This window comes from Salarias fasciatus, chromosome 15 (genome assembly GCF_902148845.1).
Source record: "Salarias fasciatus chromosome 15, fSalaFa1.1, whole genome shotgun sequence".
Lineage (NCBI taxonomy): Eukaryota > Metazoa > Chordata > Actinopteri > Blenniiformes > Blenniidae > Salarias > Salarias fasciatus.
The window spans coordinates 7,095,304-7,120,818 of NC_043759.1; the positions used below are offsets into that span (position 1 = coordinate 7,095,304).

Here is a 25,515-nt window from a genome sequence, read left to right on the forward strand (position 1 = left end):
CTCCTTGTAAAGTCAGGGAAACGCAGCTTTTGTCATGTTGTTCTCTATGGCTGAGAAAAACAAGGAGCAGCACCCTCTGGTGGCCCTCCAGGAAAACTACGTCAAAACTACGTCATTTTCAGTGTTTTTTGTTTGCGTGTAAACAGACATCGTAGAACTGTGGCAATTCCTCAGGGAAGTTGAGTAATTCCATTCAAAACAATTCAAATACTCCCGGCAGTTTCCTTTCCCCTCCAGTGTTTGTAGAGGTAATCACTTGTGTTGCGCCCTGTGGATCATGTTCTACACGGACTGTAAACAGTGACGCACATGAGTCAGAGTTACGAACAAAAAGACAAAAAAAAATTCCAAGAGTTTGGGATCTCCTATAACTTAAAAAAATAAAACTAATTGTCCAGTGTGTGTATTTTCCGATTACTCCACACCAAAAACGCAATGAAAGCTTTCTGTTTTCACTGTGATACATTCATGTCTAAACAGGTACCTTGTTGCAACAGTTTTTTGCCCACTGTCTGATAAATACAGTCTATCTTATCTGTAACTCCATATATCTGGTTTATATAATCACATATTCAGTATCAGACATGTAATCCATCTTATCCTCGTATTGACGCAGCTGTCGTTGACGCCGTCCATGCGCTTGTCGTTTGACAGTAGTTGGAACCTGATGGCGTTTTCGTTGGTTTTGTTGTTCTTTGGCCGAGCGGAGGAGGCCGGTCTCACGGGGAACAACCGTCTTTTTGTTGCAGTAACATGATCAGCCGTCGCTTCGACTCAATAAACTCTTAATTGGCTTGTTGGTGACCGCAAAGCTGCGGAGAGCTCGGGTCACATGGTGCGCTTCGTGTTCCCGTTAGCTTCCATACATTTCTAATGAAACCGCTGCATTTGATCCGCCTTTGAACTTTCACACGCCTGCAGGACAACTGAATCAACGTAATTTTTAACACGTGCTAATAAACGAGCTATCAAAGACATTTAAAAGTTTCTAAAAAGTTTCAATATCCTTTAAGAGTGTGTTTATTCTCAGTTGTTTATGGCTCGCCTTCATGTTTTAAAGCAGACATACAGACAGAAAACGTACAGACTTAAAATATTTTTGAAAAAAAAATCAATCAGAATCACAATAATGTTCTGAAAATGATGTTCATTTACACGGAAATGGCCGAAATACTGGAAATGATGAAGTTTTCATGTTGGGTCATGGAAAAAAGAGCAAAAATATTAAAGAGTTAAACTGCTATTTCTCAAGCCTTGCTGTGAAACACTCCGTGGTGTTGGCGTCCGTCTGACTGTCGCCCTCATGTTTTCCAGAGCCTTCAGAGCGCCGCGATGGAGGATGGGAAGCCGGTGTGGGCGCCCCACCCAGTGGACGGGTTCCAGCTGGGAACCATCGTGGACATCGGCGCCGACAGCTTGACCATCGAACCCCTCAAGCAGAAGGGAAAGGTGAGCTGCACTCTTTCTCTGTCTTACTGCTGCAAGGACTCATGGGAACTGCGGTTCCGGGCAATCGGAACGTTCCTGATTCCCATTTCCTCGTGTTGCGGTCCTTGTTTCCCACCTGGTCCACCTCCCTCCGACGTGCCTCCACCTGCTCCTTGTGTTAATGATTTAACGAGCTGCTTTATCTCCCGCGGACGAGCTCTCGTGTCTGGTGGCCGTAAAACGCCGCTCTGTGATCGATTCGTTTCCGGACGCCGCTGTTTGATTCGGGCGTTAATGCCCTCAAGTAGCAGATTAATCAGCGCCGGTCTGAAGTGAAGTGGCTCTCCACCGCACCACAAACAAGCCTCCTTTCATGCTAATTCACTTTTCCGCGGGATGATGCTCCTCGTCAACCCCGGGCGAAGCTTTTAATGTCACCGAGAGCCCGTCGCCGCGGCAACCCCTGATGGTTGGCGGAAAGACCTGGATGACTGAGTGTTCCCTTGTCAAAGAGCTTCCTTGCTGAAAGTGTTTTTAACGTCAGGATGTAAAAATATGAGAATTACTGTGAGAGTTTGATCTCTAAAGCATTGTGGATTCACAAACCTCATCAGCACCGTTAACTGAAACTTCCATTAAAAAGCTGTCAGAAGTCGTCCTCCGCGGCCCTTTAAATGTTTAAAGATCTAATTACTTGCAGCCATTTGTTAGCTGCTGGATGGGATTCTGTTACCCTGACTTTTGTCTCCAAGGATGCGCCGACTTTTGACCCCAGACTCCGAGAGTCTGCGGCCTAAATCATTCCATAGGTGGAGTTAGTCGGAGAGGGTTCCCTCGGACGCCGGGTTCAAGGCACAAAAATCCCTCGTTTTGGTTCTGGCAGCTCGTAAAAAGCACCGCGGCTTTACAGTAGGTGAGCCAGCCGGAGGGAGTTTCCGGGCCTCAGAGGAGGCCCGTAACAGTCGGCACCAGAACAATGCGGCGCCTGTCCTCCTGCGGCTGGCTTGTGCCAGTGTCTGACGATGCGTTCACTGGCTGGCAGACGTCCTGAGATGGACGTCAGGAGAGAGACGGGCAGCGTGATACCCTGTCATCCTCTCAGCCACAAAGGCTCACTGACCCTTTGTCCTGCTGAAGCCTGCAGTGTGATCACAGAGGAGGCGGAGAAGATTTGGTTTGAAGGAGATGAGGTGCGCCAACTTTTTTGATCAGTTATGGTTGTTTTTGTTGGTCCTACGCTTCTGGACCTACAGTAAGTTGCATTATATATGATAATATACTGGTACATACCATCTGGGACCACTAGATGTCACTGTAGGAAAACAAAGACAAAAATCACCCCTTCGTTTCTACAGTTTTTGACCGGTCAGCACCTCAGCGGTGATGAAAGGGTGAACAGATTATCGCCCCTGTCACCACCTCCTCTGTTCTCCTCACGCGGCGCCGCATTCTGGAATCCATCCAATTCGGACGGAGAATGTGGAAGAAGCCACCGCTGGAAAGAATGAGCCGACTGTACGGCCGGCGGGCGCTGCGGCCTGGGTGCTGCCGGAGGCCGCGGCGCCGCCTCCTTTTAAGAGGCGGATTAGCAGCAGAACGACTGGAGCCTGCAGGAGCCGGCAGCGATCACAGAAACACAACACACACTCTGCAGGACACACGGGTCACATGTGTCCCCATAAACCCGTCTGCATTAGTTCTGCATGCTGGAAGTTTAGCTAAAAGAATGTGGCTCTGCTTCACGACGCTACGGCTAAAACTTGTAGTAAAATAACTTTTCGACCTTTTACACTGAGCTCTCGTTCATCATGACTTCTCCTCAAGACAAGCTTTTTGTTTTATGATGAACTTTAAAGGTGCAAGTGTGCGAAATCTAAATAATTTCAGTCTTGCCCATCAGGGGGCAGCACCGAGTCACTTTTGTTCACAGCTTTTTAGAGTTACTGCTGCATGTCAAAGAAATTATATCGGTTCAGCCAGGCTTGTTCATATTTATATATATATATATATATTTTGCCCCTTATCCAAGTGTAAAAGTGTAATGTTATAGTTTCAGTGAACTAAATTTTTGAATTCATCACATTAGATTTCAGATTGTGAAAAACTTCAGACTCTGTTTGAGTTGAGGCACTGCATCACTTATTTTCCCTGTATTTGCTGCTACTTCAGGCCTCTTTTTTTCTCTTTAAAAGGCACATCATACTTTTTCTGCTCCATATATCTCGAGAAAAGCTGTAAAAATCTAAACCCATCACTCTCTTTTCTTCTGGCCGGTGGCCCGTTTACATTACAAAGTTTCTCGTAAAATGCATCGTTTTTTGTTTCAGACAACTTTGGATTTTACATGGCAACAATTTGAAAATGCTGAAATGCTGTAGTTAGCATGTGCGGCCACTAATGGGTGCTGTTGTTTGATTTTGTGACTACTGACTGCGGCCATAGTGTACATGCACAGAAACAGAAGAGTTGTGTTTTCCTCCATCTACACATAGATAGATGATGAATATTTTTGTAAAGTTCCACCTCTGAAAAGTTGTGTTTTCAGTGGCAATGGACACTTACAATTCAATGAAATTTTCCGTTTTCACTTGAAAAACGTCATATTAATGGATCCTGCAGATTAGCTTAGCGGTTGCCTCATTGATGGTTGATGTGTTCGGTTCTGCTGCGTGTCAGTCGATCTAAAGCGCTGGTCGGATTAGTGGCCGGTCGGGTGATGGATGTTGAATAATGCAGGTGAGCAGCTGCCTGCTGTGGCCCTCAGTCATCATCCAGCCTCCCTTCGCTCCGGTAATGTTACCTGCTGCCTCCAAATAATTCATCGGGCGCCGCAGCAGCAGCTGTTCAGCGTTTATAGCAACATTCAGGAGGACTTTACCAGCAACACTGTGAAATGATTAGATGTAGGAAAGGCTTCAAGGTGGTGTAAAGCTGCTCAGTGTGTGGAGAACTTGAGTTGGACAGCTCAGACTGAAGTGTGCCGGCAGACATGTGAAAGTGACTGTTTCAGCTGCAGTTACTGACCGTTAAACATCAGTTTAATTTTGAATTTAGCCTCATTGCATCACTTTTTTCTCTGTCTGATCTTGGATGGGGAGACTTCATGTTCCTCTGATGCTGGTTTTAGGACTCACTGACTTTACCTCGCCCAGCAGTTGCGAAGCGCAGCACATTTCTCACTGGAGCGGCTTTATTATTTATCATACGCCACTAAACTTAGCTGAGACTGAAGAACAGCGCTATGACTTTTTAATCAGGCACACACCGGTTCTCTAATGCTCACAGTGAAAGCCATGTATGACACGTGTTTGTGTTTATAGCATCGTATTTTAGTCAGAGTTGGAGGAAAATCATAGTATTCGAGCACAATTTTCCCCCTTTCTTTTCTCATTTTGCCAAGAAATCACTGTATGTCTTTTTTTCCCTTCCCCCGTTTTGTCCTTTATATTTTTCCTTTTTTCTTTTTCTATCCCCTCTTTTTACCCAGTTTTTTCTTTCTTCCTTACGTGAGGAAAACACTACATGTCTCCACAAGTAGGATTTCTTTTTGAGCCGGATGCTGTCAGGTTTTGTGATAAATACAAACTCTACGCAGATGATGTTACTGTCTATGTATTTCAAGTTTTTTTTTTTTCTTTACACTTAGCCAATCATATCTGCCTGGTGGGTGAGACTTTGATATGGTCACATGTTGCGTAGTGCATCACAACATTTTCTTTCGTTCATGATAAACAGGTTACATACTGACTAATTCCTGAGTGAATGTCTTTATCCTCACTTTTCCACATGGTGAAATCTAATGACGTCTCCAATGATTCTCTTCCAGACCTTTCTGGCTCCCATCAACCAAGTCTTCCCCGCAGAGGACGACGTCAACAAACATGTGGAGGACAACTGTGAGCTGTTGTGTCTCATCCTGAGTCCTCATTTTTCAGGAGTCGGTGTACTGTCTTTAACTTCCTGTCTGTTCTTTTTGTCTCTCAGGTTCATTGATGTACTTGAACGAGGCCACTCTGCTCAACAACGTCCGAGTGAGATACAGCAAAGACAAAATTTATGTGAGTATCCAAATGAGATCTGACACAAGTTACACACACTTCCAAAATGTCAACGAGGACATTCAGCTTTACAGATTTGAGTATAGAAAATATCCCTGGTCCAGAATCAAACCTGGGTTTTGCTGCTGTGATGCGACAGTCCTAACCACTTCTCTGCTGTAGGCGCTATAATGAGCATGTTTTAGCCTGTGGGAGGAAGAACGTGAAGAAAATCCACTTGAACTTAGAAAGAACACGCAAACTCCAGCAGGGTTCTGGACTGAAATCGAAACCTTTGTTTACTTACTGTTGAGGGACAGTGCGAACCACTGCTCCACCCTGCCGTCTTTGATTCTTTACTTCAATCCACAGAAAATTGCAGGAATGCATATTTTGATGATTTTTCAGGACCCAATAGACATGATTCACTCCTTTCTTTTCTATATTTATCATCACATGACAACTATTCAATCGAATCTGTTAAAGACTGGCTTAAAACACATTTCCTGATTAAAAAAAACAAACAAAAAAAAAACAGGTATAAATGTAATTTTGCAGCCTTGAAAGATTGATTTTACATTACAAAACATTTTTATGCCATGACTATGACTTATTATGCTGATTTAGGTGTGTTTTTAAAATAGAAATACTCTTACTTGAGGTAGTTTGCCACATTTGTAAGCCTCGATACTGGTGTCTGTATCGGTGCATCTCGAGTACTTATTCCAACTGTCGGCTTATTTAAAAGAGAGCTGAAAACTTTGTTCACTGTGGCGTTCCCTTGATTTTATATCATTCACTCCTTTCAATCATTCTAATTTTTCCCTAGTCTTCATTTTAAATTCTTAACTATATATTCACCTGTTGTAATTGCCTTTTGACTTTTAAATATGCTTTTGTTTTTTGGATATGTTTTCCTTCCATGAGTTTAATTGCAATTTTATGTATTTATTTGCCTTTGTGAAGCACTTTCACTTGCCTGTTGCATGAATGGTGCAATGTAAATAAACTTGCCTCGTTCCTTTTCTCAAAAGATAAACTACAAAAATAACAGTTCTCCAAAAATATGACTATTTTTAGCTTATAATCAAGTTTCTTATTATTATTGCATTATTATTATTGTTGTTTTATTTATGGAAGAAGGCATGAAAAAGATGTAATAAGTTACCAAACATGATCAGATGACTCCACTCACTCTGGACTTGTTTGGGAACATAAATAGATTTTGTGATTCTCCGCTCAGATCTGAAACCATGCACGACTCCAGAATAGACAGACTTGTGGTTGGAGCTCTTGGAGGAACATCAGGAGGTCAAAACGACGTCTCCTGCTTATTTCTGCCACTGTCAAACAGAAGCACGTGTTACAGAGGGTTTGAATAGTCTGCTCCATCAGCTAAGAACACTCTGCTGAACTCCTTCTGAACTCCTGCGGATGAGCCCGCCTGGTGCACGCTGCCATCTAGTGGCTGAGCAGAGAACTACAGAAGATCTTGATTCACAATATAATGAGTCTCAATAAAATCTGAACCTGAGGGAATCTGCAGATTAAGTTTTAAACAGTGGTTTTATTCTCCGTTAAGTCATTTCTTGCCTTATTTTCTTTCTTTTCCAGACCTTTGTAGCGAACATCCTGATCGCCGTCAACCCATACTATGACATCCCAAAGCTCTACTCGCCAGACACCATCAAGAAATACCGGGGCCGGTCTCTGGGCACGCTGCCGCCGCACGTCTACGCCATCGGTGAGCTTGGCAGAGGCATTCGCCCACAATAAAGTCAATCTGGAGCTTTTTTTTTTAAAGTTTCATGGAACATCATGCAATTTTTGTGTGTTTTTCTGTGTGTGTGTGTGTAGCTGATAAGGCGTACAGGGACATGAAGGTGCTGAAGATGAGCCAGTCCATCATCGTCTCGGGAGAATCCGGAGCCGGAAAGACGGAAAACACCAAGTTTGTACTCAGGTGAGCAAATCCGAGTAGGTGAAGTCTGCCGAGGCTTATTGTCGACTGAATCTTAATTTAGCGTGTTAAGACGTTGTCTCTTTTTGTTGTATGTAAATGTAGCTTCTCTGTTTCTGCTGCTCCACAGATACCTGACGACCTCGTACGGCACGGGTCAGGACATCGACGAGCGGATCGTGGAGGGTAACTAACGGCACTTCTCAGTGAATTTAACACAAAACGGATCTTAAACAGGATTTTGGCTTCTTCAGATTTAAAGATGATCGTTATTAAAGCCTGTCTGGGTTGAAGCCCCTTTTCAACCACGTTTCCAGTAAAAACACATTGTTGTGAAAGTTTCACGGCTACACTGCAATGTTTTGAAAATGATATTTGTTCACACGGAAACGGCAGAAATTCTTGTTTCCACAGAAACGTCATGTAAATGAGGATTCGGTATGCTTGCAGTTGTTGGTTAATATTTGCAAGGAAATGTCTAGAAAGTCAACTACAAAATCAAAGTCTGAAAATCGCTTATATAAACCAACACCATGAAGAAATGACTGTAATGTTGATGTTATCTGTCAGCCTCACTCACCTCTACACCTGTAGCACATCTACAGATGTATTATCAGACCAAACTGACGTGTTTGTATTTTGTTTTTCCCTCCTGCAGCGAACCCCCTGCTGGAAGCTTTTGGAAATGCCAAAACTGTCCGCAACAACAACAGCAGTCGCTTCGGGAAGTTTGTGGAGATCCACTTCAACGAGAAGGTGCTAAAATATCTTTGTTTCTTTCTTTTTTTAAAAAAAAAAAAAAAAAAACGTTAGGTGTCTTACCCAGAAAGTGTCCATTTCTGTTTATTTGTAAATTTCCCCGGATGAGATTCAAACCAACCCGAACGGGAGTTCAAAGAAGGCTGGAGAGTGATTTAATAGTTGTGCTGCTTAATACTGAGTTAGAGGATTTCTAGAAATTGGAAAAATTATCAGGCAAACACGGTTGTGCTGTAGCTTGAGATAATTACCTTGAACATTTTGGCAAAAACAAAAAAAGAAAAAAAATTCAAAACATCTGTGTTTCTTTGTGGAGTTCCTCAAGGCGTCTTCCTTGGGCCACTTAAGTTTCATTTTAAACGCATCATACCTGTTTTACACATTTTATGAACAAACTTTACACAGATTTTAACTGATGATAACATTCAGCTGTATTATCATGATACTCGATTAAAAGACTGCATGAGGATAAAAAATAAACAGTATTTGGTTGCTACCACAGTTTTAATGAGAATCTCAAGAAAAATCTGATAAATAGGGTGTTAGGTCAGTTTTTGTGTTCTTCAGCAGATCTTTATTGTGTTGCAGTTTTTTTTTTATATAAAACCAACTATAAAAGTTAGTTTCTAAACATCCATAAACGACATCCCAGCATTGAATAATTCAGTATTTAAAGCACTAAGCTGCTTTCCTGCAGAGTTTGTACGAACCATCGCAGAAGAAAAATGATGCCAGAGTAACATTGACTCAGCATTATAATCTGTGTGTTGATCTTGTTCATTAATACAGTAACAGTGCTGAAACGGCAAAAAACCCCACTTTTTTCTCCTCTACTTATTATCAGTTACCTCGTTTTGTCCTCTGTGAACTTTCCCTCTTTAGAGCTCATTAAAGCTGAACTTCTGGTTGTTTTAATGACGTTTAGCTTTAACTGGCAGTTGTTTGTGGACAGCAGCTGACGCGTTGTCTCATCCCCGCTCAGAACGCCGTGGTGGGCGGCTTCGTGTCCCACTACCTGCTGGAGAAGTCCAGGATCTGCCGGCAGAGCCCCGAGGAGCGGAACTACCACATCTTCTACCGCCTGTGCGCCGGGGCGCCCGAAGACATCCGACAGAAGTTCCACCTCAGCTCTCCGGACACATTCAGGGTGAGCGAGGCTCACGGCTTCATCGCCGCCTTCGCTTTTATTTGATCTGATGTATGAAGGAGCTGTGCAGGCTGACGGGAGTGTGTGAGTCAAACAGACAGAGACGGATGCATGGGGGTGAGGGTGACAGATGGTCTGAGCTGGCTGGAGTATCGATCACAGTGCTGAGGGAGGGGCGTCCACAGACAAAAACATCTGAATCGCTGTAGAAGTTCTAGAACATGAATGTCAGCGGCGTTTTGAGAAACCCCAGACTGACGGGTGTGTTGCTGTTCTGCAGCTCCGGTTCTGATACCAGCTGCTGCCGCCGAAGGTCAAACCTCCGTCACAGAACAAACACACTGCTAATCACTCACATTCACACCTGCCATCAGTTTCACTGTAGGAGGTAGCCGTCATCTCCACACACACTCGGAAGCCCTCCTCATCCTGTGAGAGGAAACACCGAACCGTTCCGATGCAGTCCCTCTGCATCGACACCAGAGGGCAGCAGACAACAATTCAAGGCGGAGGGTTTACCTTCCAATCAGTCCGTGGCTTCCGCACAAATCTACAGTCACAGCTGCAGTCCAGGAGACTAATGCTTCCATAATGACCGGCACAATGCAGCAGCTGCTGTCGCTCAATAAAAAGTGAGGATTTGAGTATCGATCGTTGGCCAGAGAAGTTCAGGGATCCTCGAATTTTGTAGAACTCCACCCTCAAGCATTATTCCCTTTACAAACCAACATGTGGTGAAGTCAGACGTGCACCAGAATCACCACATACCCAGCCTGCAATGGCCTTCACATGATAATAAGACCTGAAAAATGTTTTTCTTCATCATTTATAGCCCCGTCCAGCACGTCCTTGCAGGCTTTGAATGGACAAAAGCTCAGATATAACTGATGTGGGAAAAAGATTTCACATGTAGAGAAAGCTCCAGCGGAAAAATGGATGAAAATATAGCACAGAAAAGACGATACAGGGTGAAGAAAAGAAGGGAGCAAAGCAAATCAAGCAATAAAAAGATGTTAGGATGGTAGGAGAGAGAAATTACATTCTGTCACAACACTCCAGAATATTACCGCTAGTTTGCTAGCTCTGGAAGCTAACAGAAGATCAGCTATCAGGACAGTATCTTTGGTAATGGTTTGAAATTTGAGGAGTGAGAGAATCTCCATTAGGTTTTGTTACTTTTCTCTTTGATAGAGAGAGTTGTAACTGAAACAACGGTTCGATTTCACCGTTAGCTTTATTTCTTTACTTCCTGAAAGCATTGATGGTACACACAATTATTTACGTTGTACTTAGGAAATACGTTGTAACAGACGTCACATTTAAATTACAGCTGGAGAGCAACTTATTCGGCTAAAGTTACTGTTGTGCATATAGAATACAGTCAATGCTGAAGTAGCTCAAGACACCATCTGGTGGTAAAGCCTGAAATTACATGTTCAAGACATTATGCGTTGGCAGCCCTGGTCCTCCAGCGCTACTGTCCTGCATGGTTTAGGTGTCTCCCAGCTGAAGCACACCTGATTACAATTAGGGCCTCGTTACTGGGCTTCTTTATGGGCTTGATAAGAGACTTCAGTATCAGGTGGCAGTTGTGCTGAAGCAGGGGTAAAACCATGCAGGGCGTTGGTACCCGAGGCCCGGAGTTTCCTACCCATTTGACAGGTACAATATGTAATTTACTTTTTAAAAGCAGCCAAGAGCAAAGCTAGTAGGAAAGTTGTTGACATTATGTGAAGTTTAGGCTGTTTTTGATTGCCAAAGATAGGATGTGTGGTAAATGTCAGTTCACTGTCAGCCTAAATGGAACAAAAATAATCCTCAGGAACCTTTGGTGTTAGTATACTGGGTAAAGATAGAAAGCTAGCTAACTTTTTTAGCATTGTCTGTCCTTTCATACTACATGGCAAGACCTCACCACTGCTAATTAATTTACCACATGTCTTCAATGACTTTTAAGTTATTCTGGAACACTCCTAAAGTACGGCGTGTGATATTCAGAGCAAGTGAAATGAAAAATAGTTGTCTTTTGAGAAATATTGCTTTAGTTTTGTTGGAGCTACAAGCGATAGCAAGCTAATTGACTTCTTTTAGGCTAGCAGTACCAGTTTTGACCAGAAGATGTCAGTAGAGCAGTGTTAATTTAGCTGACGAAGATGAAAAATATCCGTCGACAAACTTGTTTCATGCACTTTTTGTTGGGACGGGTGGAGAAAGAGAATCTCGCCCTAACATTTTCATCGTGTTTTGTTTCGTCGAGGTGTCATTGTATTTCGTCACAGTCTCCCTCTTCATTTCTGACATTTTATTTAATTTTCATTAAGTTTTCGTCTGTAATAAAAAGGTTTTTTGATGAATATTTTTCCTCTTAGTCTTCGTCAGCGAAATCAACGCTTTAGTCAAGCTGACGATACATCGCTAATTTATCGATTTAGTTTTCGCGTCATACCCATCACGGAATACTGTGATAAGTCAAAGAGTTGTCTTCACGCTTCGTACGTATTCGTCCAATCATCCGATCAGACGTGGCCGTGCTGTAACAGAGACTCTGTCGGCGTGAGCGTCGAAGGTCACAGAGTGTGTGACTCGCCGTCTGCTCCCACGCACTTCACTCATTCAGCCATCGGCTGCCCTGACCTGACTTTTCTTTTCTCTCAGAGTAGAAATGACTCCCTCGTTTCCGCTGTTATTGGAGAAAGAACAAAAAAAAAAACCTCTTGAGTTTTGTAACAGCGTCGCTTCATCTTCTCAATTCAATAGTCTTCCCTCACCTGCGTCATTCCCGGACTCAGAGTGCCCCCGCCCCCCCTCCTGCCCCGACTCCAGCTGCTGCTAATGGCTTCATAGATCCACAGTGTTCCCTGCATAAGAGAGAGAAGATCCAGTGGCGTAATGGGAGCATAAACAGCAGTGGCAGGAAGTGAGCCGCGATCTCAATGGGCTTTTTAAGAAAAATATATGCGTATTAAAACAACCCCAAAGGCTGAGTTTCTCAGAGTTGAGTTTTATTCAGCTGTCGGAGCGCTTCGATCTTTTTACAAGTTTAAATCCAATACAGCGCGGTGCAAGAACAAGTCTGCAGCTTGAAGCGAATTTGTTTCGTCCAGCAGAGACTTTTTCTATGTTTTTTTTTTTAATCAGAAGAATGGAAATGCTCAAGGAACGAATCACAGAGTCTGAAAAACTCAGAGGGGTTCGTTCCTCCAGCCTTCATGTGAGAAACTTCGTCTTCGCCTCAATAGAAACGTAACACGGGGCCCCGTTTGCACGTTTCAGATGAAAATCTGAACAGTTTTGCGTTCACACGGCAACATTTTGAAAATGATATCCGTTTCAGTGGAAATGCCAGAAATGCTGAAAAGATTTTCAAAAAGTAACATTTTCCCCATCTACGTGGAGTAAGACTGTTTTCATAAAGTTGTTTTCCTGTTTCAACAAAGATGGAGTCAGAGCATTTTCAAAAAGTTGTGCTTTTCTCCATTTCCATGAAGATGGAGTCAAAACGTCAAAAGTTTTGTTTTCTTTTCTATTTAGACGGAGTCATAGTGTTTTCAAAAAGTTCCACCTTAGAAGCCATTTTAATAAAAGCACTGCTGACATGTAAACAGACAACCAAAACGCGTTGAAAGTTTTCCGAAGTCACTCGAACGTATCATCGTTTAAATAGGCGTAAAATCGCCTCTGTAGTCATTTAGAAATCACAGTTCTACAAATCGTTTGTTTCCAGTTCAGCACGCATTCTGAAATACAGGCTTTCATGAAGGCTTTACAGGTGGAGTTGCTTCCAACTGAGCTGTTTTTATGGAAATATTGAAACAAAGGCGTTTCTTTGCTGACGTTGCATAAAACCCCTCAGTGATGAATGTAGTGCAGTAATTATGTGAAGTGGCTTCTCCCTCCGTGCTGCGTTCAGGAGCCGTGGGAGACCTTGAGGAGGTAAACCAGAGGTCCAGAGCTGCCGGGCGCGGCCCGTCTGTACTCCGCCGGCGCTGAACGACTGTGCAGATTTCCCATAATGAAGCTTTCTGTTTACGCCCATCTGTTCGTCCAACACGGCGATAAGATAAAGAACCGCTGCCCTGCCAACGGGACGAGCGCCGGATCCAGTCTGCGCCGGAGACGCCGGGGAGATTCACGTCCTCGTTACCCGGTTCCTCGGCGTTCGACGGGCCGGGCCAGCTGGTGCACGGCCATTAAAACCGCCACTGAACCTGCCACTCGAGGGCCGCACAGGCGCTTTCTGCTAATGCTAATGTAATCATCCAGACGAGAGAGACGCGAACGGCGGCGGCGTGAATAGAAGCACCGAAAAACAAGAGTCTCCTCAATAAACCAGACAGCTCAAGATGTTCACTCTCCACATAAAAAGCTCTTTTACACCTGTAGACTAAAGTTTATGTACATTTTACTCTCCTTTTTAAAATCTGGAGTCCCTGTATGGCCGCCTACCCACGTTTAGCGATATCCGTGGTTCTTTGGGATTCCTGGCTCGTTGCGTCTCAGCAGGAAAACATGCTTACATAAGCGTAGTTGCTCTTTCGTTATTTTTTTGGTCCTAAGTTTGGCAAAAAACTCATTTGTTCATCCAGAAAATGTCATGCTCTCTGTTTCTTCACCACCAATGATGCTAGCTGCTGTGTTAAGCCACTGTTGCGTGTGTACGTTTGCGTGCGTTTGTACTCCAGCCGTTTCTGCCACTTTCCGCCTCTTGAGACACACTTTAATGTGGGATGAGCTGTGGATGGTCTCCACATTTTTACTCCTCATACCAGGAGAAAAGCTGAGAATGTCGGATGTTCCCGCCTTGTGGCGTTCAGATTGAACTGAAATCAACGAAAGTGCAAAATTGTGCATTAAAAAGTTCCGGTTTACGTCGGTTTGAGTGACAAATGAAGGAAAACCTGTAGTTTCCAGCAGTTTTTAATGCAGTGAGAATCATGTGGTGTCTCTGTGCTCCCTGAAGCTGTTGCTGACGCTCTCTCGCTCTCTTTGTCTTTCGCAGTACCTGAACCGAGGATGCACACGCTTCTTCGCCTCCAAAGACACAGACAAACAGATCATGCAGAACCGAAAGAGCAAGGAGGTACGGTACACAACGCCCGGTCCCGCCGCCTCGCCTCATTTCACTGTCGCTCGCTTCCATTTCGGGGTTCGGATGTCAAACACGCCGGCTTCGGTCGCGGCGTTTGGCCGTGGATAGCGAACGGAGAGTTAAAGGGAGCGTCTCGTGGCGCCGCCGGGCCGAACAAAGGAAACGGCGGCTCCTGATTAACGCTGAGTCAGCAGACGGATCCAGACCCCCGGCGTTATCGCCCCACATCTCTTTCACTCTTTGTCCACTGCTGGAAACACTGCCAGGAGGAAAGTAATGAAAGAACACAGAACCTGCACCGTCAACATAAAATACAGATTATTGATCAGATATTCCAGTTAATGGAGAAGTAATGATGTTGGTGAAGAAAATAAAGAAGCAGAAAGTTGAATGTAAATGTAGTCAATATACTATCAAAATACTAATAAATTACTGAAGTATTTGACATTTAATAATACTGTTTATTTGATTTAAACCAAGGTTGTCAAACATAAGTCCCGTGGGCCAAAACCGGCCCAAAGAGGCTCCAATCAGGGAAATTACGAAACATTTCGAAGAAAAAAATGATTTCTTCAGAATCACAGACACAACGCAACACTGAGACCCACGCCGGGATATCTATAATGCTGGCACGTAAGCTAGCAAGCTAGCATTAGCCTCACTGGCATGTAAAACACCCATAATGCAACAGCATTTTTAGACATTTCACTGTATTTTGCATGAGACAGTTTTATTAAAATGAGATTTTTGTTGAGATTGTTGTCATTTCGTCTAGTAATTATTAACTTTTTGGAAAATACAGACATTTTCTTCCTGTAAAGTCTGCGCCAAGTTTAAATTTAAAGGTTACTCTGGCGCTGTTTTACCCCTCCGGCCCACACAGGATGGAACTGGATTGTACGCCCCCCCCCCCCGAACTGAAATGTGTCGATCACTCCTGATTTAGAAGATTTGAGAGTGAATCTCCTCACCTGCTGTGTGTTTCCCGGCAACACAGATATTTCGTTCGCCCGGCGTTCTTCGCTTTGAGAGTTTTCACAGAGCAAACATTTTAATTAGCGTCCTCACTCCGAGCCTCACAAAGACTTCTCCTAAAATTAAAAAAAAAAAAAAAAAAAAAAACCTCATCATGTGAAATGAACTCCTTCCCTTTTCTGCCTTCGGCCTTTGATTAATTATGCACAAGTCCTCCATTACTGCTGCGGCTGCATGTGGCGCTCCCTGCCTCCCCTCCCCTCCGCTCAGCGCCGCGGCGTCGTTGGTTATTAGGAGCATTAAGGAGGGACGTGGACAATAGGCTGCAGCGCTGCCGACTCTGCATCAGCAGAGCGCACAAATCCCCTCAATCCGCAATTCAATTGGAGGCTTCTCCATTCTTTGCATTTAGTTCGAGCATAAATAAAATATCAGGGGTGGATTTTTATTTTTTTTTTTTCCATCCAAAAACTGCACTTCATATCTTCTCGTTTCTCCTGTAAATTAATGATTCACAGCAGGAATTCATGATCCGCACCCGCGGGTTCCCCCCAATTCTTTTAATTATCATTTTAAGATGCATAATGCAAAACTCAGGCCGTGAGTATTGAACTTGAATCGAGTTGAAAGACACGAGATTAAGAAAAAAAAAAAAGAAAGTTGGACAAAGTAATGTGGAACCAGTGAAGTCGTGCAGCTACTCATGCTTTTTCATGCTACCCGGTCAAACTCCACATAAGATCATTTAAATCTCTGCAACACCGAGTAAACTTGGTCTTCTCATCTCCCTGTAAAGCTCAGAAAGGATTCAAGATTATGCATTATGATTTTCATGTATCCAAGGTAAATGTTTTTGAAACAAAACTGCAAAAATCAGACGTTTCCATGAGGGATGCACGATATTTCAGCTGATATTGGTCATTTATTTAAAGCCGTTTTCACTTGAAACGTTTTGTTTGTGAAATCAGCTAAGCTAAGACAGTTATCTCTTCTATAAAAGTTGAAACTTTCTGAATGGAGAGACGGTGTTGGACAGACTGGACGCTACAGCAAACCGTCATTACTGCCATCTGAGCTTTCTAAACCTGAAAGAAACGTTGAAAGAAACGTCCTCCGAAGCCCAACACTTGCAGATGCTCCGAGTCCTTTGTCACCGGCATAAAAGCCAGGTTTTCGGACACCAAGATTTACATGAGAAGTTAAAAAGTTTGGACACTTTCTTAACTCTTTCAGCGTGAAGGTGAAATCGAAGACGTGTCAGAGCGTGGAAACCTTCAGAAAACAGACAAAGAAACAACCTCCAAACAGGACCTCAGCAGCAGAGTCCCACTGCCTGGCTTTTGTTGTCTTTTCTGCTGTGTATATTAAAAAAAAAAAAAAAAAAAAAAACCCACAAATGGCCTGAGCCGGAGATCTTGTTCTGTCACGATGTATTTTCGATGTGGGGAAAGTCCAGAGAAGCCGCGCTGTGATCTCTGATGAATGATGTACTGTATGTCTCCTCACTGCTCCGCCTCCTGTCGCACAGGACCACAAGGTGACTCGCTGCCTTCCCTCTGTCTCGCTGTGTGGGGGTCACGGCCTCTCGGGCTCGGCGGGGGTCAACGCATGCAGATTCCTTTTATCTTTCCGATTGCTTCTTGCAGTTTCTGGACTTCTCCTCTGCTGCATAGGGAACGAGGGGCGACTCGGAGCTGCTTCTGTGCCTCAGAATGTCACAGCGGACTTGTTTTTTGTCCACCTCCAGGTCCACATTTTCAATTTCTTCTCGGTTCAAGCGAGCGGGTCCCATCACTGCCCGAAGTCTGCAGGATTGCTCAGATTGCACTGGCGGAATAGAAGCAATGAAATATGCAAGAGGAAGATTTTGTTTTAATTTTCCAGAATTTAAATTACCTTTGCCGTTTTCAAACTCCCGGAGGCCGTGAGGCCCACAAGTCCATCCCTTCATCCATCTTTTATAACTGCTTTGTCCCAGTCAGGAGCACAGGAGCCTCTTTTAGACCAGTCCGAGCTCCACATCCCCACTGCCAGAGAGACTCAGTCTCTCACCAGCAAACACACTGTTACCGCAAACAGAGACACACAAATATCGAAGTTACAATGTGAAATTCAAAGCTTCAACATGGATGTAAAAGCTGCAATATGAAAACAAAAGCCACAACATAAAGGCAAGAGGTAAATACTGTAGTGTAAATGCGAAAGCTGCATTGTAAATGCAAGTCTTCCACATAAATTCAAATCCTGCAGCATGAATTCAAAATCTTAAATAGAAAAGCAGAAGCCGCAACACATATAAAAGTTGCATCATTCATGCAAGTCTTCAACACAAATGCAGAAGCTGCACTGTTGATGCAAGGCTTCAGCCCAAATGTATAAACCACAATACAAATGGAGCAGCAGCAGCAACATCCACGCAAAAGCTTTAATACGAAGGCAAAAGCTGCAAGTGAAAACTGAAAGTTTAATGAACGTATAAGCTGCATCACAAAGGGAAAACGTCAGATCGAATGTGAAAGCTGCGACGTAAATGCAGAAGCTCCAGATTTCACTTTGGAACAAGTTTTTACATGAGTGGCTTATTTCTTCTAATGTGATTTAAGTTTTAACAAATAATTGAATGTGAAAATGTGACTTTAGTTTTCATATTATATGATGATAAAATTGTGCTATTTTGAAAATGAAAGCACCAGACCACAAATCTTTTTCTGTTTTTTTTTCATAATAATGAAATGACCCGTAGCATACCAGTGTTTTTAAGCCCGTCTTTAATCAGATTTCTTCCTAAAATAGTTTTATTTCTGTCATTTAATGTTTCAATTTTAAAATGCTGCCGTATGTGATCAAATACAGTCAAACCGAAATCTAATTTGCAAAAAGAAAGTCCAAATTCTCTTAATCATATCTTATCCTGCGATATCGAAGCAGAAGGACTGTCGTCACTGTCAGCTGACTTTAGTTTTACTGACTGAGGCTTCCCACTTCACTTTGTTTGCCCATTAAAGACGTCTCTCAATGAGTCATTAAACACAGTTCGATCCACAGATCCTTAAAATTGACTTCAATTAAAAAGAAAGTAACACCTCTGAAATCCAGTAAGAGGCTGATTGAATACTGGAACCAGCGGAGCACGAGAGGCGAATGAGTTTCTGGCCAGACTGTGACATTCTGGAGTTGGTTTCTCTGTTTTTCCACCTTCTCTATCGTTGCTGTGTTTCTTTGCTGATGATGGTGATTTTTCATCTTTTCAACTTTCTACTTTTTCGTTTGGTGATTCTTGTTGCAGGAGCTTTGAGCAAACACCACACACAACACTTCAAATAGATTACAGTAACAGTAATGTAAACACCAGTGACAAAGGTTTAAGTTTGTAACAAGAAATGTGCACACTTCCTTTTTAGATCTCTCATATCTGCAGTAAAGAAAATTTCATATGGTGTGTCTCAAAAAATGAGAACGCACTGAGAAAATTGGCTTTCAAATATCTGTAAATATATGTAAGGTTAAAATTTCTAGAATTTCTCAAAATTCTGGTTTAAGAAATCTTTAAAAAAGAAAATACTCAATCTTAAATTAATTGCATTTTTTTGGTAAGATCTGATCTTTTTCTGTGCAAGTGATCGTACTTATCACTTAAAATTTGAAAAGAAATACTCTTGGTGGTACAACTGTCTTCGACTGGTTTGGTTTTGAGATGCAGTCAAGTTTTCCCGTCTAACCTTTTACGTATTGTGAGAAAGAACTCTTTCACGTTTATGCTGATGAACTAAATCAGGGGTGTCAAACATAAGGCCCGTGGGCCAAAACTGGCCCGCAAGAGGCTCCAGTCCAGCCTCTTTCATAAAATTTGTACATTCCACTGTATTTTGCACCACAAGGTTTCATTAAAACTGACCTTATGCTGCAGTTGTGGTCATTTTCAGTGGTAATTGGTTTTTGTTAAAATACAGACATTTTCATCACATATGCTTCACAACAAAGAGAACCTGTAAAAGTTACTGCGACATTTTTCTTTTACCAGAAGATGAAATTTGGCCGCTGAACTGTGTTCGACACCCCTGAACTAAATATCTGTACACCTTCAGTGAATAGCGGCTGCAGGAAGTGCAGCTCCGCTTCCTGAGAAGCGTTGGAGTTAGCGCTCGTGGAACCGCGGCGCCGCTGACCCGTGCGCTCTGTCCGGCTCCCCCCAGCACGGCAAGTCGGGCCCGCTGAAGGACCCGCTGCTGGACGACCACGGCGACTTCAAGAGGATGAGCGTGGCCATGAAGAAGATCGGCCTGGACGACACGGAGAAGCTGGACCTGTTCAGGGTGGTGGCCGGCGTGCTGCACCTCGGGAACATCGACTTCGAGGAGGCCGGGAGCACCTCAGGTGAGACGCCGCGCGGCGGATCGCGGGAAGGAGAGAGTATCCAGAACGTGTTGTTAGAATGCAGGGGGGGAAAAAAAAAAGAATTTATCACCGGCCAAACTTTCCTGAAAATGTTTTATTGCTGTTTTATTAACTCCCTCCTGAGGTTTGCTCTTGTTTCTGCTGCTGTGCTTCTCTCAGCCTTGAAAATACCAACAGACTGGAGGGTGGGGTTAAATTATGCAGCAGAATCGCTCGAAAACACCCTCGACAAACCTGAGCGACTGTACGAGACCGCAGCATGGAGAAAGATCCACTGCAGCTACCCTCTGTTTGCCGAGTGCGCGGGAACCGTCTGCCTTATTTAAGACGTCGTTTTCGAGTGAAAACGAAAAACTTTCCTGGTGTTTTGGATGTCCGCTTTTTGGAAATGGCTCCGAAGACCTGAACTCAAAGATGTTCCAGGCGCAGGTCCAGTTTTTGTGGATTCTTCTGATTGATTCCTATTTTTCGGCTCCGTCTCGGTTTGTTTTCGACTCCCTCCATTTTTCATCCAAATGTCAAATTTCACTCTGAGATGAACTAATAAAAAGTGTGAGGGCAGACACGTCTGTCTGAGGTGTTTGTTTTCCTCACAATCGCTTCCCCAATAGAAGGAGCCGCAATTAATATTTCAGACCTGATTAATGTGAGCAGGTATTAAAAAAAATAAGAGACGGGCGTCCAGCCTGAGCTCTCACTGAAGGAAAACCAAGACGAAGTTCAGCTTCTGCAGCTCTTATCTAAAATGTATACATATTTTTTTTGCCTGAAGTTTGGTGGTGGAGGTGATGATTGATTTGTGCTCTAAATTGGACATTGAGGTGGAAGTAGATGGCCGTTATCAAAGTGAAGAAAGAGGCTTGAGTTTACATTGCACTGTCAGTCAGAGGACATTGAAGTATTTTCCAGAAAAGATGAGTCCCACATTTTGTAGTTGTTTAGCTGTCAAATGTGAAAATGTAACAAAACGTCACTGTGTAAACACAAAACCTTTCCCAATAATGCAAAAACCTGATGTTTCAATGTAAATGCAGCCACAGTGTGGAGTTTGCATGTTCTTCCTTGTGCATATATGAGGGTTTTTCTCCAGTTTCCCTCTACGGTCCATAAATTTAGTTCAGCTTCAGCTCCACGCAACCCCAAGCTGGATGAAGTGACAGAGACGACCTCGCTGTGTCGCAGTCTGATGTGTTGACGAAGGCCTTTAATTCAGTCGCGAGGGTTGATATGAAGTTTTGAGGGTTTTTTTTGCAAGGAGCGCTAGAAGCCGAGCGGGTCAAAAACAGCATTGTCAGTGTAATCAGACATGAAAGCGTCGTTTCAGACGCAGTGACTGACGAGTCCACGTTCTTCCAAGGACGACGGTCCTCCGAGGCCGTTTTGTTTGCGGAATATTAAAGAGGTCCTAATGTTCTGCAGCCGCTTTAACGACTCCACAGAGTCGGGTTCTGCCTCCGGATTCCTGTAAACCGGCGACCGGGAACATCTCCAAAATATTTCATTTAACGGGTTGCAGTTTAACGAGCCGAGTCACTCGGCTTCAGGTGTGTCGGCCTCCACGTTTAATGTCTGTGTCCTTCATTAACACTGCAACACACCCTCCTGAAAATAAGTTGGAGAAAGTTTTTTCCGTTTCATTCTTGTTTGCTTTGGCACTTTGTTTGGTTATTTGTTTGTTTATTGGTTGTTGACTTGTCTGTTTTTCTTGTTTTTGTTTGGTTGATCGGTCGCCTGTTGATTTATTTGGTCGCTGGTTTACCTGTTAGCTCGTCGGTCCCTCCGTTCTCCCATCTATCCCTTTGTTTCCTCTTTTGAAGTTTGATTTATTTGCTTTTTCGTTTGTCTGTCATTTCTTCGTTCTGTAAGAAGTTCTCTTTGGTATATCTGAGTTTGCCCTGACCTTTGACCTCTGACACTTAGAGTTTCAGTGCTCCAATGATTTCAATTATTTGAAGCGATTGACTTGTCTGGAGGTGACGATGCATCCGTTGCATGAAGAGTAATTGAAAGCTGACAGGAGATGGATGCTCCAGATGGAGGCAAAGAGTTTGATTCCCGGGCGGCTCTGACTGACGGCGCAGGAGGAGTCCGCGGCGTTCGCCCCCCCCGAGGCGCCGCTCCCCGATCGCGTTTGGCCCGCTATCAGAAACCATCCATCTCTGGAGCGTCTGCACTCCTTCACCAGCGCTCGCTCGGCTCCTGAGAGGCAGGACCCTTATTTATTTTTATTTATTTATTTATTTTTTATTTTGCGACGCCGTCCCTCCAGACGCCCCGCGCTGTGATTGATGGCTGCAATATTCCGGCTCCGCCTCGGCTCAGGCGTCATGGTGATCGGTGATAAATGCTTTCGTGAAAACGTGGCGAGCGGACGCCCCGCCACCCCACCACCGCCACCCGTTTCTCTCATGTAATTAAGACCCAAAGGAATCATGACGGGCAACTTCTGATGTGTGGAGTTCTTCTGCGGCGCTGAGGGGGGAATTCGTTAATTACACGGGTCCAGAAAGCCGTGCCGTAATTATCCGAGCCAACACTCGGAGTGCCTCGCTCTCTGCATTACAAGAGGCACGTTGCGGCAGTGGGGGTTTTTTTGGGTGGGGGGGAACAGGAGGGGATGGGGGGGCGGCGCTCTGCCTCACGCCTCATATTTCACACCCGTTCAAGTGGTCCCCCTCCAGAGACGCTCAGTTTCCGTGAAAATCAACGTGTCCTTTGAACTCGGGCAGTGAAGTTCCGCCACCCCCCCACCCCCCACCCTCCCCACTCTGCCGGGAGGAAGGAGAAGGAGAAGAAGCGCGACGGGACGCCTATTAAAGAGGCTGGTTCTCGCAGCGGGAGGCTATCATGCCACATGTTTAACAGTGAGCAGGGTGAGCGCTGAGCTGGGGTGGGGGTGGGGGGGGGGGGGGGGGGTGAGGGAAGGAGCGGGGGGGGGGATCATCCAGGTTTGAGAGCAGCTCAGCTCTCGGTTTGAGCAGAGGACCCCGGAGGGACGGCTTTGGGAAGCTCACTGTTTATTTATGCTTTCAGAAGACCGAACGGCTTCCGCTGGTTTTTAAAAAGCTCATGAGAGAATAATTGTAAAAGAACTCGAGCAACTGTTTTGATTTTTTTTTCTTTTTTTTAATGTCAAGACTTCCAAAAATGGATTCAGAACTTCAAATATTTACTTTTATTTTTTTTATTTTAAATGCAGTTCGTGGTTTGTAACGGGGTTTCCTGAGTCTGAAAACAAGACTGTGTGGCTCATCAGTGACCCAAAGTGTGCAGCGCTGTGCACACTACCTGTGCAGTGGTTTGCACTCTCACCTCACACTAAGAAGACCTGGGTTTGTTTCCAGTTCTTCGTCTTTTCTTCGTCACATTTGCAGATTGGTCTGAGTTTGCTTAAAGTTCGTCCAAACAGTCCAAACCTTGTTCAGTTGCGTCAATGATTGTTTCGTTGTGGGTACTCCTGGGATGAAGGTCCAGCCATTCACCACAAGATTCTTTAGGTACCGTATTTTCTGGACTGTAAGTCTCATCTGCGTTCCAGAAAGTATATATCCAGTCGGTTTCTGGCACACTTGGATTTCTTGCACTTCCAGTCAAAGACAGTTGTAATGTTGGTCCGAACTGGTATCTGTGGCTCTAATTTGATCAGCTAAACAACTAAAAGTAGCGTGACTTAAAGTCCATAAAATACGATAAACACACCGAGGCAACAGCTCAGGACACCCTGTCCCGATTGACTCCTGTCGCTCTCATCTTCATTTACTGGCAGGTTGCTCGACTATTTTCCTTGATTATGTGGTGCTTTGGTGCGTTTTCACGACAGTCGAAACTCGATCCTTCCCAGGACTCAGTGTATGTCAGAGTAAACTGAGAAGTCTGTCAAGGGGCGGCTGAAAATAATGAATTTTAATTAACTGGGAATTATGTGTGAGTCCTTGGCTCTATTGTAAAAGCACTTCCTTCTGCAGGGCTCCCCGCTCAGCAGCCACTTATCGATTTAATATTAGCCCAGCTCAGTTTTCAGGCACTATTGATTCCCGGCATTGATCGGAAAAGGCCCTTCTCATGATGCTTGAAGGCTCGTCTTCCACCAGCACCGTGGGCGTAGAGGCACGAACGCTGATCCAGTCGTCAATGTCGCCTTTCATCACCGCGACCCACCTTCGGGACGCGATGGCCGCTCCTCCTCTCCGACAGCTCCGCTCCTCGCTCCCGCAGCTCGCCCACCGCTTCCTCCGTTCCCCCGCGGACTGACTCACCTCGAGTCGTCCGGAGTCGAGGCCCCGCGGCTCAGCCGGAGCGCGTCCGGGGCTTTAAGCCGGGGTCGTGCGTGGGCCGGAACGCTGCCGCCATCGCCGCCGTCGCCGCAGGAGTGCGGGGGGATTCGGCGCATTGCTTCATTCATACGTGACGCCCACTCCGTGCTTTTTTTAGACAGAGGCCGGATTCTCCGGGGACGGCGGGGTCGAGCGGCTGCTCCGTCGCAGATGCATCACACCTGTTAAAGGCTGATTTTAGCATACTGCTAACAGCACTTTGCAAACGGAAAACGCTTCCGAAAAGGTCGATCGGAGGAGAGGAAGCCGTCCGTCTGTCACACTTTAACCGATCGGGTTTGGAGCGAGCAGTGGGTTCAGATACGAACAGCAGAGTCACACACAGGTCATTTTAAATCTCCGTCATCGGTCGATGGAGGAGGAAGCGCACATGCGGGCCCAGGTAGAACATGCAAGCTCCCGATGAAAAGGCTTCAGACTCAGAATGGAACAAAGGTCCTGAAGTGGAGCTCGCACTTATATAGTCAGGCTGAAAAAAAAATGTTCAGAAAAGCTACTTGAAAAAGTTTCCTGCCTGACTCATTAGTTTCAGCAGCAGTTAAATCGGCTAGTGGGAGGAAGATGCTCTATAATCTGGACGTTGGCGCCTCTTGATGGGTTCGTGAAGTAATAGCCACCAGAAACAGCTGCTTTAAAACAGCTGAGACAATCGACTGATATGAAAACTGAAGCTCTTTGAAATGGAGGCTAACCTTTATCCTAGCATGCTAATGCTAATCACATCTAGTATGGAAACGGGCTAAACCTTAAACCTCATTTACAGTGTAACGTCCTTCATGTTGATCTCAGGGAATGAGTTAGTTTAAAATGATCGAGCTGCTCCCTCTCCAGTACAAACAGGGATTTAGTGAAATAGTAACCATTAAAACAGCAGACCTCGTTGCCTCGTTCACGCGATGTTTGAGAATCTCTTTACACATGAGCTACATACCACGGCTGTGTATAAATGAAGACAAACAGTGTCTTCCTCTTTTCACATGGAATTTATAGCATTTTTCAAAAAGGTTTTCCAGATTTGCTTTAGAAACCTCGCCACGTGAACGTGACCTAAAGCTAGCAGGAGGGTGAAAGGCCGCACCTTTACAATGGTTTCCGTGCAAGACAATGTTTACCTTCCACAATACAGCTTCAGTGAGCTCCACTGTTGTTCCAACTTGGTAAAAGTGACCAGTTCCCACCTAAATTAGTGGCGTTGCAATGGTAACGAGCTAAAATCTGCTGATTTCAACACATCAAGCTTTTCATAACAGTGGTTCATAAAAGTGCTGTCTGGAAAGAACAGTTCAGGCTTATTTTTTTCCATCAATAATAGAGTATTCCCCCGGTTTGCCTCGCGCGGCTTGTTTGGAAATAGTTTATTTGTGAAACACAAAGTAAGTTGTCACGTCTGT

At 44.4% G+C, this 25,515-nt stretch overlaps 1 protein-coding gene across 6 annotated transcripts in view; it reads left to right on the forward strand.

Moving 5' to 3' along the window:
- Positions 1-25,515, forward strand: part of LOC115401391 (unconventional myosin-VI-like) — a 108,945-nt gene that overhangs the window by 16,267 nt on the left and 67,163 nt on the right. For all 6 annotated transcript variants that reach the window (XM_030109535.1, XM_030109536.1, XM_030109537.1 and 3 more), the window contains exons 2-11: positions 1,315-1,449; positions 5,255-5,324; positions 5,413-5,486; positions 7,080-7,209; positions 7,323-7,428; positions 7,556-7,611; positions 8,084-8,181; positions 9,167-9,331; positions 14,331-14,411; positions 19,589-19,769. In XM_030109535.1, the coding sequence (XP_029965395.1) occupies positions 1,333-1,449; positions 5,255-5,324; positions 5,413-5,486; positions 7,080-7,209; positions 7,323-7,428; positions 7,556-7,611; positions 8,084-8,181; positions 9,167-9,331; positions 14,331-14,411; positions 19,589-19,769 (1,078 nt within the window). In that variant the 5' untranslated portion in view covers positions 1,315-1,332. The remainder of the gene's footprint in view (positions 1-1,314; positions 1,450-5,254; positions 5,325-5,412; positions 5,487-7,079; positions 7,210-7,322; positions 7,429-7,555; positions 7,612-8,083; positions 8,182-9,166; positions 9,332-14,330; positions 14,412-19,588; positions 19,770-25,515) is intronic.